The 15363-nt window shown below is 48.7% G+C and overlaps 1 protein-coding gene across 2 annotated transcripts in view; it reads left to right on the top strand.

Moving 5' to 3' along the window:
* The window catches only part of CASK (calcium/calmodulin dependent serine protein kinase), a 342806-nt gene extending 339012 nt beyond the window's left edge, over nt 1-3794 (top strand). For both annotated transcript variants that reach the window (XM_080794824.1, XM_080794823.1), the window contains one exon: nt 2446-3794. In XM_080794824.1, coding sequence (XP_080650950.1) covers nt 2446-2622 — 177 coding nt within the window. In that variant the 3' untranslated portion in view covers nt 2623-3794. The remainder of the gene's footprint in view (nt 1-2445) is intronic.
* Nucleotides 3795-15363: the final 11569 nt, after the last annotated feature.

Below are 15363 nucleotides of genomic sequence, written 5' to 3'. Positions count from 1 at the left end.
GTTACTCATCTTTTCAGTCATTCCTTTGGGTCCTTTCATTTGCAAAAGGTGTATTCCTTTGGGAGCTCTGCTGCGGGGTCTCTGGTAGTACCCCAGCATGCCCGAAGCCCCGCCGGGTGCTGAGTGCTTTTCCTTCGGGTGCCATGTATTTTTCTTGAATTATCATCTTTGCTTTTTGTTTGTTTGTTTTTGCCTATTTTCCCGCCCTTTTACTAATTTTCCATAGCTGCCAAAATGGTGCAGAAAATTGCCCGTAAGTACCAGCTAGGAGGTGACGAAATGCAGCCTCGTTTTCTTTCCTAGATTTAGAATGTAGACCCTTTCTTCCCATAAATCCTGCCTTTTGCTGTTAGACTAGAGGCATTTTGTTTTCACTGAGGTGAACCCTGCTCATGCGTGAGGCAAGCCCGCAGACCAGCTGTTGCCGAGGAGGAAACCCACAAATAGAGCTTCATCTTACGCGGTCCTTAAGAGGAAAGCTTTTTCTTGCGTAAAGAGAGCTCCATTTAAAACGGATGCCGGCAGCTGTACATTTTCTTGAACGTGTTCGTCAGCCCGGCTCTCGGAGCAAATCGTAAACTCCGCTAGTGGTTTCTGAAGCCCAGACCGTGTTTCGGTGGAGTCCTCCAGCCGGGAGAGTGACGTGTTGAGAACCGCTATCTTCTCGGCTGGGCAGGAAGCACTCCTGGCCTCAGGCAAAGGAGTGTTTCCCAAAACGGGGCTTTTGCAGTGTTTGTCGCAAAGTGAAGCTGCTTTCTAGGCGCCGGTGGAAAGTGTGTCGATAGGACCTTAGCAGGTGTTGATTAACTGAGGTCTTACCTACACGGAGCCGTTAACAGCCAGCATCCAAGCACACCATGCCCCGCTTTGAAATCCCTGTAGACAGCGACAAAACCTGGAGGACTCTCCTCTCAGAGCGTCCTGATAGAGCAGATGGCGTCCCCGGCCTCCCTGCTGTCCACCTGTCCCCGCCGCGGCACCACAGTGGGATCGAATGACCTCATTTTCCATCCCCCTCCGGAGAGTCGTACCCACAGACCGGGGCTCTTCAGGAAGGGTTTCTCACAAATAATGGATGGGCCTCGGTGAAGAGGAAGGGTCCTGGGTCCTAAGTCAGCTGCGGGCACCACGACTCCCAGGTTCCCCAAGGCACCGCATCCTTTAGTTTTCTGGGAGCGCATCGGTGTCACCAAGGGCCTTCGTTTCCTTGTGGTGTAGCCTTCCGTCTTGATGGATTTAACACTCCTCAAACCATGTCGTGGCCAGTGTTAGCCAAGTGCTTGTTCTTTTAAGGAACATCTAGTCATTTAGTAAGCATTTACTGTGTACACGCCACAATGCCAAGTGCTGGGCACAGCGATGACAGGGCCACACGACAAGCTGCCACTCTAGCTGGGGGAGAGGTGGTAAGCAGACAAGAAGGTATGAATCGTATCTGCATCTGTGTAAGACTCAGCCCGACACCTCACCTGCCTCGTGCGGGGGGAGAAGGGGGACACTTTGACTTCGAGCTCCCTGGCTTCAGATTTGAAGTTGTCCCTTGCGAGTTTGGCATAACAGTATCCAGCCCGTGAACACTCGGAGGCGAACTTTCTGGTGGCCCGTGAGGGATCCCAGTCTTGAAAGATCTGCCATCCTGAGGCTAAATTGAGACTCATGTGACAAATGAGGGACCCTGCAGGGCCGCCTCTGGCGGGCTCACCCTAAGGAGGGCGCTCCAAATCCGCAGCAAGCTGCAGAAGCAGAGGAAAGGCCTTTCCTGCAGCAGAGCCCCCCCAGAGCTCGGTGGCGGCTTTTCGCGTAGTTTCCCTCAGAGGTTCGGGTCCTTCTGCCCGGCGCCCCGTGTCCGGCCGTCTCCCGTGTAGACCACCGCGAGGGGGTTCCTCAGATGCTGGTTGCCGGGGTAGCTGAGAAATGGCCTCATTTCATCCATTATTTGTAACATCCCAAAAGCTCTCGCCTCGGGCATCCGCTGCTGTTGAGTGCGGGGCCATTAGACGTAATTGAATTCCTGGAACACATTGGACCTCAAAGTAGAAAAGGGGAAAATACAACTTAATTTGTTGGCCAGAGGCAGTGGCTTCTTGGGGCAAACCAGTGGGGTGCCGGGGGTGGGGGCAGGGTGTCATGTGTGCCCAAGAGGGCCAGGTCTCTCTGGTCCTGGGCGGGGGGAGCGGGGCACAGCGATGGCATGGAGCTCCTGTTGCGGGGGGAGCCTGCGGGTTGCAGGCCGTTCCTCCATAACCCTGCTGGCCCGGGGCTGCTGTCGCCTCGGTCACGAAGCAGAGTTGGCCTCATGCCCAGATGCGGCACATCAGGGTCTGGCCTTGACGGTGTCTGCCCCTGGGAAGTGCAGAAATGCAGAAAGAGAAAGAATCCGGCTGACCTCTGTCTCCTCTCTGCTCCTCCCTTCCCCACCCCACCCTCCACTCCCTCACCCTTCAGGATGAGTCTCTCCAGCGCCTGCAGAAGGAGTCTGATATCCTACAGAGAACATACGCGCACTACTTCGATCTCACAATTATCAACAATGAAATTGATGAGACAATCAGACATCTGGAGGAAGCCGTTGAGCTCGTGTGCACAGCCCCGCAATGGGTCCCGGTCTCCTGGGTCTATTAGGCCTCTCCCCAGATATCTGACGCCTGCCCGGGAGCCACCTCATCCGTGGAAAAGCCTCTTTGTTATCGGCCTTGTGTCAGCAGGTCATGGTCCCTAGAGACTACCTAGTTGTAGTGTGACCTCCATTTATAATTATTGTCATGTCCGAATAGATAGGAGGAGAAAACAATTACACACTAATTTAAAGAGACAGTATCTTTTTTAATCAGTTCTCCTAAACTTTAATAAAATGTATCTTTAAATGTATGTATTATTCAATCCTTTGGAATGTTATATTTTTGGAAATCATAGCTTTTTATTTCCAAGACCCCTAAAAACTGCACAAAATAGATGCTGCTTTCTATAATCTATTTTAATAATAAACAATGATTCTGTTACCTTGACTGGGGGTGGAACACTACATTCTTTTTAGAGTCTGATTTTATGGATTGGAATCTTTCTTTCCTTTATTTATTTGAAATAATCAGTCTAGTGATTACAAAACAGTCATAAATTTTTAAAGGCCTTTTTTCTTTTTTTTTAGACTAGTTTTTTTTTTAAGTCCTTTATGTAACATCCAGATAATGTGATACTGTCTCTTTGAAGCACCCTGTAAACCTTTTAGAGATTTGAAGTTGGGTCTTGACTCTTAATGCATGTGGACAGTCGCGAGCGTTTATGCTGTCGGTGTGTCTGTGTTGGACAAAACAATCTGTAATCTACAGCAAAGTACATTCCGTTCACGGGGCACACCCAGGGGAATAAGAATAAAATGCTATTATGACTAAGTTGTAAACCTATGCACATCCCTTGCATTTCGGGCAACTTTATAAAGAAAACTGATTTTTATTATTAATAATCATGTAGTGAAATGTGTTTGTAATTTTGTCTCAATTTAATTTGTTGTAAGGTGGGAGGGGAAGTTGCTGGTTTCACCATTTCAGATCTGTGTTGTCTGAGAGTATTAACGTTTTAATTAAGCAAAGAAATGAGGATTTTTAATATGTATGTAATTGTTTTAAAGCACCCATTTTAAGAGAATATACTGTGCAATGAAGAAACCAGTTTAGGCATTTGCTATAAACTGAATTATTCCAAAAGAAGATAACAGCCCTGTAAATTCCTTTAAAATGATAACTAACAGGACAGTTTGACCAATTTTTTTTAAATATACTTCCTTTTATGTGTTCAATAATTCAACGCCTTTGGGTCCTTCATTTCAATATAGATTTGTTCAGGTTTACAAACCTATCTTTTAGATTTGATAATCCGCTAGATGCTCACTGAACCACGGAAGGCCCGGAGTGACGCTCAGTTGGCAGGACAGCACCACAGTCCACCAGAGCACAGCTCGGACGGCGTCTGGCTCCCAGAGTGCACGCGGGGTGCCCGAGGGCCGCCATGTGCAGGAGGCCAGCTGTGCTCGCTCCTTCCTCTTGCTATCTCCCTTGGCACAGGAGAATCCTCTATCCTTGTTGCTTTAGAGACATTAACCATCTCATCGCCCTTCCACGAGGTCCCATTCTTCCAACCCAGGACATGCAGGCGGGGGTTTTCTGACTCTTGGCCAGAGGTCAGTGGAAGATCCTTTATTAGAGCAGCAGGGTGCGAAGTGGTTCTGGTAACCTGGGATCCTGGAGGATACACCCTCTGGGTCACTTCTTGTCGGGTAGATGGCCTCATCGCTTTGTGCCCCGGCAGGGTGTGCGGGGCGGGTTCTGAGCTGCACAGCTCCTCTTGAAGGACCACACACAGAAGACAGTTGGAGACTCCCTTCCAGGCATCCCCCTCCCCACCCACCGACCCTTATTAAACGGTGATTTTTTTTTTCTCTCTTTCTCTCTCTCTCATGTTGTCCTTTGTCAGTGACCAGATGAGTTTGCAACTTACCAGGCGTTGAGCGAACGGCCCCTGTTGAGGTCCCACAGCAGGGAGACCAAACCACCAAGCCAGAGACACCCTGGATGGAGAAGGGAAACCCCAAGAGTTGTTTGGAGCTGTGTTAGGAGTGGTTTAAATCTAACCAACGCCAAGGCCAGGCAGTCATTCCCGCGATGGTACTGACCACAATCTGGGCTCTTCTCGCTGTGAAAGTGCCCACTCTACCTCTCTTCCAATGAAGCACAAAGAAAACTACAGCTAACACGTGGGGAACACCAACTCCCTCCCTCTGCTAGAAACGGCCACGCCCCTCTCAGGCCCTTGAAGGCCACATCTCCAGAGATGCCGATGATGCCTCTCTTAAGCCCCGTTGACAGAGGCGGATCAAGCAGAAGAAGAGCAAAGCGAAGCCAGTTCCAGTGTCTATGGGCCCAGGACTGAGAAGCACTTAGCGCTCGCCCCTCTTCTCCATCAGAGGCGCACAGGCAGGCACGACTCTCGCCCCCGTGTGGACGGCGGAACCCCTGCACCCAGAGCTCATTCTGGCGGAACCTCTCAAAGAGGTCATCTGCTCCATTCCACTCACATAGGCCCTCCTCAAAAATAATGTCTTTATGACCCGCCAGAAAGTACTTTAATTCACAGTAATTTCCGTACAAGGCTACATTACAGTCATCCACTAAGCAATCAGAGAAAATTACCAAAAAGCTTTGCTGCTTCCATGCCATCAGCAAAATCATCCCCGCCCCCCCCCCCCTTTTAAAGACCAGAGCAAATGATGACTACGAAATCTTACACTGGTCAGCTAAACCATATTCCAGCCCCACAGCCAGAAAGGGGGTGTCTTTAATATGCAGAATCTTTTGTTAAGTGTCTTGATTCTTTTTAATAAGATGGTAGTCACCCTGCACGTGCAGCAGATTCAATATTAACACTAAAAAGGAACATGTCAGTTCAGTTCAGCTGGAAGTTTTCCCAGCGTCAAGATAATATAGTAGCTTCTGAAAATGCAATTATATGTATCTCCTGTCGGCTGAGATGGTTTAAAATACTGGTGCAGAGAAGAAAAGAAATAGGTGACCGACTTCTTGCCATTTGCATTCAGAGCCCATCCTCCGGGCGGCGGGCGGGCCGTAGAGACCGCAGAGCCCGCGCGGTTCCCCGCACGGCCGGCGGCATCTCACACCGCCAGGCCCCCATGAGCTAGTGGAAACCTCTGACCCCGTTACTGCAGAGGACAGTCTTTGTTGCTTTTCAAATCACTCATAGTTATCTGTTCAGTAAGGCTTCGACTTCACTCCTTGAGAAAGTTTAGTCTGCTGAGCCACCATCCGGGAAACAGGACAGCGGAGATGGCCGGCATGGACACAGCCCCTTAGGGACAGACAGCCCGAAAGCAAACTCTATTGTCTCCCACCAATGTGATGTCCTTTTCTTCGTTTCAGGTCAGTCTCTTAGGGCAAAGAGAACATGCTGCTAATGCTAGCAAGACGGTTTTCTCATTAATGAGTTCTTAATTATAATGCCTCCCACGCAGCGCCCCCCCACCCCGGGAAAGGGAAGGCATCTCGCCATCGGCAACCCAAGACAAGCCACTTAGGGTCCCCATCCCTCCTCCTCCTTGCTTCCTATCATCAAATGCACGTGTATGTGTGTTAGGGGATGGGGGAGGAGTCTGTTTTTCCAGAACTGAACACAGCTTCCTAATTCCATCCTCTTCACAAGGGCTTAAGATACTGAGGCTGATTACGGCCTGTCACAGACTGAAGGTCCCTGAGCGCCTTTCTCTGGTTCGGCACCTCTAATTAACCCTCCTCTTCCAAAGGCATTCTGCTTCCTGATGCAGCTTGCAGAAGGGCTACAAGCTTTCTTCATGAGTCATTTCAGTCGGGTGAACTCTTCCTCTTCTTACCCCTTTAGAAGTAAGGTTTTCCCCTCCATTTGATGTCTCCGCTTAAGGGACTGTGCCCCGCAGGCTTACTGCTCCTTCAGCCTGGCCCACGCCCACTTATCGGTTTGCCTTAAACCTGGAGCTCTCAGAAGTCTCCGGTCTTCCGGCTTCGTGAATGAAGCCCGGCTGTGGCCCGCATCCAGGAAGAGGAAGGAAGGGAGACCAAGGGTATGTTCACTGGTCCTCATCCCGGTCATCTGCTCCTTTCTCTGCCGCTCTTGGGCCACGGAGGGTGGGCAGACTGGCCCACAGGGAGAGGAGCGGGAGGGGCATGCCATCTCTAGGACAGGCAGTGCCACGTCTTAGCCCTTCGGAGGCAGAGAAAATCCCCCGCCCCCCACACCTCTCACCTGACCCTCCATCAACTCTTGAACCTGTGCAAATGGACGGAGCAAAAGAAAATGGAAGAGATGTTTGTCACCACGTGGGAAGGAGACCTCATTTCTGCCCCCAAGCACAACTCCAGACCGATGTCTGCTTAGAGACCCGGTGTCAGGTCCCTTCTCTCTGGCCTGCAGCCAAGGGAAGGTGCGCGCACTCCCCGCAGGAGAGGCCTGAGGCTGACCAGCTTGGGGACGCAGAGGACCTGCAGTCTCTTAGGAGTTCTGCTTGGGAGCGGAAAGGGGGGCTCCTCCACAATGAGCGGCCCCACCTCTGGTTTTCATTTTGACCAGACCAAGAACTGGGGGAACAGACTTCCAGTCTCAGCTGTGTCCTGGAATGACGCCCGGGCGGGGGACGGGGGGAGCCCACGGCCGGACCCACGCAGAGGCCACGCCACCCTCACATGCCGAGGCTGTGGCATCGTGTTTAATGGCAATGCAGGTGTGTCGCCCTTCAAACTCAGTTCTGGGGTTGTTTTGCCTAAAGTTTTGCCAACATGTTCTTTTTTCTGTATGTATAATTGCCTTTTTATAAAAGGTTTTGAAGTATTGTCTCAGTGATAAAAAGAGAGCGATGTTAACAGTTGTTGTATATTTCACCATTTCCGATTGTAAGTATTTGCAGGGTACAGCAAAGCCTTAGTGCACAAGAGCCTTCGTGCAGGAGGGGTCCTTCGACACCCAGGAGGTGAGGGGATCGGACAGGTTCGGATTCTTTGTAAATGTCCCGCTTTTCTTTCTGTGTGTATCTATTTACATGCCTTAGTACACGCCCTCCCGCCCAGATCCCTCTGCCCTGTCGTGGGAACCAGAGCACTGGCGCACGGCCAGTTACAGGAGACGGACGGAACCCTCATCAGTTATCTCTTGTGTGACGGGGGAGGAAGAGAAACTCCATAGTATTCTTTGTAGAATATACATACTTGTAGGATGCTGTGTAATGGGAAACCATAGACTTGGGCTTTTGTCATTTCAAAGTTGGAGAAATGTATGAATAAAATGTATAAAACATGAAAAGGCACTTGTCTCCTCAGACTGCAGGCCACACAGCTGGGGCGGGGGGTGGGGGGACAGACCACAGGAGGGTTAGAGGGACAAGGAGTTCCTCTCCAGGGTTCAGCCTGGCGGACCTTCCCACAAATGCATTGGGGGGGGTCTTGGGGGCGGGGGGCAGAGATCAACCTCGCCCCCACTCTCAGGGGAGCATGTCCCTGGCTCGGGGTCTACCCTGGCAGTCACCATCTTCAGCACAGCTGGCACAGACTACGTCCTGAGAGCAGTTCAAGTTGAGTTGGTCGCACTTGGATGTGGATTTAAAATAGCTTTGGGTTAAAAAAAAAAAGAGAGAGAGAGAGAGAGAGAGAGAGAGAGAGAGAGAGAGAAATCCAAGTGTGACAGCTCCCAGAAATAGAAGTCTAAATTGATCAGGGCGGTGTGGGCGCCCAGCATGGAAAGCAAATGTCTTGTTTGATGTCTGCATAGAGAGCCCCAGGAGGAAGCCTCCTGCCCCGGGGTTGGGGGGGGGGGGTGTGGTTTGCTTTGGTCTCTGGCTGGAGTCTGGGACACGGCCCCTTGCGTGCCTCAGTGACCTACTCTCCACCCTCCTTTTCCTGGCCTCTCCCCCAGCAGAGGACCCTGGTGGCTTCAGAGAGCCACCCTCAAGTGTGTCCAAACACGCACACCTCTAGAAATAGCCTGGGCTGAGTGTGTTCACGTGGCTCGTATCAGAGGAATGTAAACTAGGACCAATTGTTTGCTTTTCTCGAGAAAAACTCCCCCTACCAAAAAACTGTATAGAAGAGTTGAGATCACATTCAGACACAAGAGGTTGAGCCCTTGGCCTTTTGATTCAGGGAAATCACCGGTCATCTTTCTTCGGATGGCTCGGCTCAACACACAGAGGACCAAGAGCCAAACACTAGCGCTAAGCTGATTTTCTGTGCTTCGTGGCATGGAAAACACATCGAACAGGTCAATATTTAGCTGGCAGAAATGAAGAGAAACACGTACTTCTGCATTTTCTCCGGTTTACTGTAATAAGATAAGCTAAATAACAGCGGGTATCCTCCAGCGAACGACTGCAGCAGGGGGGTGGGGGGGCCTGCAAAAACCAGGCAATCAGACTAATGCCTGGTACTAGACCGTGACCTCGATTTCAAGGTCGCTGAAGACAGGGACCTTGAATAGCCTGAGGGTAGCAAGCCCCCTAAAGGATAAATGTAGTAGTGCACGTTAGCAACCCAGCCAAAGGTGAGGGGTGCTCCCAGGGAGAATGTTCCAAAAGGTGGCATCTGACTTTCTCAAGGAATGAGCACACAGGACGTGGGCCGCCGCCGAAATCCCATGCTTAGGGCCGTGTGGGGGCTCCCGCGCCCACTGCATGCACCTGCTCACCACAGCCCACCTTCACCTTTTGGGGGGGCGCCCAGAAACAGTCCGGCCACAGATGCCTCCTTAGGCGTGATCACTAAAAGCGTCCAGCTCCTGCCGTTTGCCCTCTTCCCGTTTCGGAGGCGGCTTTATCCAGCGCTCCCCACCTCCCCATGGCCGGTTGCCCTGCAAAGAAGCTGGATCCGTCCTGCCAGCAGAGCGGGCAATGAATGACTTGAGAGGAGACAGCCCGCGGGGGCCTCCCCGGTGGCTCTAGGCCCTGGCCCTCGAGATGGGAAACTAAGGCCAGAGAGCGGGAAATGGAGATCGTGCACACAGCTAGTGGTGAATGCTCAGCCACACAGATCAACCGCTTACCACAGAACTTCCCCCTAGAACTTTCTGGGTGATGGAAATGTTCCAGTTCTTCTTTGGGGTGGTGGTTATGTGGGTATGTACGGTCGTTAAAACACATCGAACTGAACACCTATGATCTGGGCCTTTTGCTATACAAGAGCCATACCTCGGTTATAAGAAGAAAAGTGGAAAAGCGGATGGTCATTTCACAGCTGCCAGAAAGACACCTGATGAAATTCCACACCCGGTTCTACTTTAAAAACAAAAACTCTTAAAAATCAGACAGAAAATATCCTTAGCAGATAAAGACTAGCTACTCTAACCCACAAGCAACATAGTCCACCTACAAGTGACACAATAAAGGCATTAAAAGTGCCACGATCTTTCACATTTCCTAAACAACACACACTCCTCCAAGAGTGAGTAGAAAATGCAGGTAAACCAGCGGCAGATGTTCAAGCAGATCCTGCCACTCAGAGGCAACCGCCAGAAACCCTTCGGGCGGCCCCATCACACAGCCGCACACACACACGTACTCATGTCCACGCGAGTCCTACCCAACACACTGCTCCCCCACTCGTGTCCCAGATCCTCCTCCCTCCGTGACAGTTTAAGACTGCTTCCATAAGCAGAATAAAGAAATATAAACAGACAGAAAGAGGAGACAAAACTGTCCCTATTTGCTAATAATATCACTGTATATCTTGAAATGCCAAAGAGGACAGCTGGACATCTGTTCAAGTTCATAAAGAACAGATACAGAAACACAGAACTCAGTACTCTGATGCAGTAGTGATAAAGTCAGAAAACGCTAATGGGAGGGAGGCCTAGGGTGGCTCAGTCGGTTAAGCAACCCACTCTTGATTTCAGCTCAGGTCATGATCTCAGGGTCGAGAGGGTCATCAGGCTCCCCACTCGGGCCGGGGTGGGGGGTTCTGTTTAAGATTCTCTCTCTCCTTCTGTCCCTCCCCCCCCCCCACTCCCACTCTCTTAAAAAAAAAAAAAAAAAAAAGACCGCACTGAAAATGTAAAAGACAAACAAAGAAATATTCTTGGAAGGAATGGAAAAAAAAAAAAGGTTAGGAGATATTCTTGGAAGGAAGAACTAAATATTTCAATGGCATTAGGTTTTTCCAAATTAATGTGTAGGTTTAATATAACACCAAATCAAAATCCAATCATTTTCTGACCTTTACAAAACAATTATAAAGAATAACACCGACTTTTTATTGTGATTTTAATTAAAGGAAATACTAAGGAAACATGAAGGGTGAGTAGCCCTTCCAGATTTTAATCTATTCTAAAGCTAAGACAACTAAGACATCACACACCAAAATGAGTTTCAAAGAGTTCAATATAAAAAAGAAATGACAGGAAACAAAAACACAGAAGCGATTAGTAAAACTCTAGAAGAGAGTAGCTTTTTTTTTTAAGATTTTATTTATTTATTTGACAGACAGAGATCACAAGTAGGCAGAGAGGCAGGCAAAGAGGGAGGAAGGGAAGCAGGCTCCCTGCTGAGCAGAGATCCCGATGTGGGGCTCGATCCCAGGACCCTGAGATCATGACCTGAGCCGAAGGCAGAGGCTTTAACCCACTGAGCCACCCAGGTGCCCCAGAGAGTAGCTTTTTAAGTTTATACAAGAGAAAGAAGTCACTGAGCAATTGGAAGGTCGCATTAAAAATATACATTTTTATAAGAAAAAGTTGTAGACCATGAACTCAGAAAGACATTTTGTAATCAATAGGACATACAAAGAGTTTATTATATAATGAACTTACATAAACTGGTTCAATATACGAACATCCCAGTATATAATAATGGGCATGAACAGTTAACCAACTCGAAGTAAAACTACTATTAAAAAACAAACGTTAGGGGGCCTGGGTGACTGACTCTTGGTTTCAGCTCAGGTCATGATCTCAGGGTTGTGGGATCGAGCCCTGAGTCGGGCTCCCCACTCAGCAGGGAGCCTGCTTGAGATTCTCTCTCCCTCCCTCCCTGTCCCTCCTGCCCTTGTGCCCACTCGCTCTCACTCACTCTCTCTCTCCAAAATAAAATCTTATAAAATGTCTTAAAGATTTTATGATTTTATATATTAGAGAGAGACTATGCATGAGAGGTGGGGAGGGGAAAAGTAGGGGCAGAAGGAGAGGGAGAAGCTCGGTCCCACGACCCCGGGATCATGACCTGAGCCAAAAGCAGACACTTAACCAACTGAGCCACCCAGGTGCTCCTAAAATAAATCAAATCTTTAACTTAAAAAAACCTGAAAAATATCTCAATGATCAAGGGAATACAAGTCAAAAAACTAACTCTAGGGATGTTAAGTGAGTGCTTAACTACTTAGGAAAAAAAAAAAGACTCTGACAATGTTATATTTACTTATTATCAGATTTTTAAAAATACAATACTCAAAGCTAGCGCGTATGTTGATGAAACTAGCATTTTCAGCCACAGCTCACAGCACTGCAAATAATATAGTGATATTTACTAAGAGCTATATAAATTAAAGTTGATATTTTTCGTACCATTACATTTCTCTGTACCAGTTTTCATAAAAGAATCTAATAAAGGCAAATCGGTGACATTTACTGAGTAGTTACTCTACTGTTCCAAGCACTAAGTGTATGGAATGCCTTTACTGTACCCCTCCTTCCTCAGGCATCTGAGAGCTCTTCATCATAAAGAAATAGCCCCAAATTCAAACACTGGTAGGATGATGAAGGGAGGACAATAAATGAATTTTTCTTTATTTTACAATTTTACTTGATATATAATTTTTTTTAACGTCTCTCAAACTCATTCCCTTGCTCCCTTAGCTCTGGTGATGGTTGGGGCAACATGGCAGGAACAATTCTATGGCTCGGTCTCCATGTCTATACTCTGTGCTCCCCTCCTGTGCCACACTCCAATCCCAGCACGGAGTTCCTCCATGGATAAAATACGGAAAAGCACGCCCATCGGACATGCTGCTTGCAACATGAAACTAGGAGAGCACACGACAGCTGGAAACCTCTTCGGCCACTGCCTTCCTCCCTGGGAGCCCGCCACGGGACCCTTCCTGAACCTCACAACACTTAGGCCTACAACATACTCTCCTAGTGGTACACCACCATTTTAGTAGAACACAGATCACTTGTGTTTCGTAGTTCACACTCAAGTGTACATGATGGCACATATACAGGTGACAGCTATCATTGCTTAAGTGAAGCTAAGGGAAATGGAAGCCATTTAGAGTTTTTAAAGTGAATCAACAGGGCCCCTGGGTGGCTCAGTGGGTTAAAGCCTCTGCCTTCGGCTCAGGTCATGATCTCAGGGTCCTGGGATCGAGTCCCGCATTGGGCTCTCTGCTCAGCGGGGAGCCTACTTCCTCCTCTCTCTCTCTCTGCCTGCCTCTCTGCCTACTTGTGATCTTTCTCTGTCAAATAAATTTAAAAAAAAAAATCTTAAAAAAAAAAATTTTTTTAAGTGAATCAACACAGCATTCTACAGATGGCCGCTGGCTGGGCCCATCAGAGGACACAGCACGGCAGCAGCCAAAGGGTAGAAAGCACAGTGGGCTGATGCCAACAGCCCCCCAAACCCACACTGACCCACTGCCTGGGCCAGGCTGCCACCATTAGGCCCTGATTCCTAAAGAGATCTCCCGCCTGGCTGCCAAGGCAATCTTCTCCCACTGACAGGCAGAGCTGGACAGGGAGGAGCACGTGGTGGGCAAAGAGGGGGAAAGAGGCAGCGCCCAGTCAAAGGCCATCTCAGTACAGGGCATGAAATTCAGCCAGAATAATTTATTCCCCTAGTAAGTGCTTTGGATTTCTGCCTGAGCACTCAAGCTGCCGGCTTCGGCTCCCTGGGCGACACGGGTCATCTGTCAAAACAAACTACAATGAAAGGGTCATTGCAGGTTGAAAAGAATAAACATCTTAAGCGGAGAGTTGTCCAACCAGAAAGTAAAACATATTAGAGAGCTTAATGGAAATAATAATGGCAGTGTGCAGAGACAGACAGACAGACACAGGGAACGAAACAGAGAAACGGAGTATGGCAATTCAGGACTTTGACACCGTGGTGAAATGACGGACTGTTCCACTGAGCCATCCATAGGGAAAAATTTAACTTAGACCCCGAACCTCATCCTACATGAACAATAACATGCTTGATGGCTAAATGACCTGTAAAGAGCAAATCTTTAAAATATAGGGGCGCCTGTGTGGCTCAGTGGGTTAAGCCTCTGCCTTCGGCTCAGGTCATGATCCCAGCGTCCTGGGATCGAGCCCCGCATCGGGCTCTCTGCTAAGCAGGGAGCCTGCTTCCTCCTCTCTCTCTGCCTGCCTCTCTGCCTACTTGTGATCTCTGTCAAATAAATAAATAAAATCCTTTTTAAAAATCCATAAAATATAATACTATATTAGGGAACCTGGGTGGCTCAGTCAGCTAAGTGTCAGACTCTTGATTTCGGCTCAGGTCAGGATCTCAGGGTCATGAGATTGAGCCCTGCATCAGGCTCTGCGCTCAGCTCGGAATCTGCTTGTCCCTCTCCCTGCCCCTCTGCCCCTCTTCCCACGGTCATGATCATACACACACATGTGCTCCCTCTCAAAAATAATAAAATCTTTTTTAAAAAATAAAACACGATACACATATATCTTGTGTGTGTGTGTGTGTGTGTGTGTGTGTGTGTGTAATAAAATATTTTAGGGCCTCAGGTTAAGGAAGGATTTCTTATTTTTTTTTTTAAGGAAGGATTTCTTAAAGCTCAAAATGTATAAACCATTAAAGAAAAGGATTGATAAAAATCACTTCCAAAAAGGGAATAAATGAGTAAAGATATGAACAGGCAATCCACAGAAGATAAAATCTGAATGGCTTTTCTTGAAACTCGCAAATAATCAGGAAAATCAGAATGTAAAGTCTTAATAAGAGATTTCACATTCCACTAATAGCAGACTATGTAATCTGGACCAATCCCCATGCTTAAGACAACTAAAACAGCTGACTGAAATATTTAAAATGTATCTGGAGACTGTAGCAAACGAACAAAATAATGCAGAATTAGGGGGCCAGGATTTAGGGGGAACCAGACTCCCAAGGGAGTGAGGATTTACTTAGGGGTATTTTTCTCTGGAGACATCTGTCCCCTCCAGAGAAGCAGGCCAAGAGGCCAAGTTGCACTTGTGACAGCCTCTTGGGGGTAGGGGTGGGGGAAGGACTAGAGTCAGGGCATGTGTAGGGGAGCTGTGGAGGGGCGTGTGAACATCTGCCAGTCTGGCTGGGGCCCCCTGAAACTGTGCCTCCTGGCAGTAAGGGTGAACCACCGCAGACAGACCCTCACACTGACTCCTCAGCTTCAAAACTTCTCAAGCCAGGACGTTTGACTGAGGGGATCCCGCACTGCTTGTGCCCGAGCGCCTGGCCCAAGAAAACGTCCCTCATCTCTAGAAGGAGGTATCCTCCTCAGCCTCAAACATCCTCACCAATCACTGAGCAGATACAATGTCTGACAACAAAAAGTATCTGGGCACAGGAGGAAAAAATAGGTAAAGAGAAGCATACCTGGGGGAGCCACTGTGGGAGGGCAAATCCCTGTCACATCCTTCTTTCAAAGTCAGGGGGGCTTACCTTCTAGAGTTTTTACACTCGGGGGGGCTTAACCGGAGTACTTTAAAAATTATCAGGCTTAGGAGGCACCTGGGTGGTTCAGTCAGTGAAGTGTCTGCCTTTGGCTCAGGTCATGATCTCAGGGTCCTGGGATCGAGCCCCACATAGAGCTCCCTGCTCAGCGGGGAGTCTGTGTCTCCCTCTGCCCTCCCCCCACT

This window comes from Martes martes (genome assembly GCF_963455335.1).
Source record: "Martes martes genome assembly, chromosome: X".
Lineage (NCBI taxonomy): Eukaryota > Metazoa > Chordata > Mammalia > Carnivora > Mustelidae > Martes > Martes martes.
The sequence above is the reverse complement of the archived record's forward strand: the minus strand, read 5'-3'. Positions and strand labels throughout refer to the sequence as shown.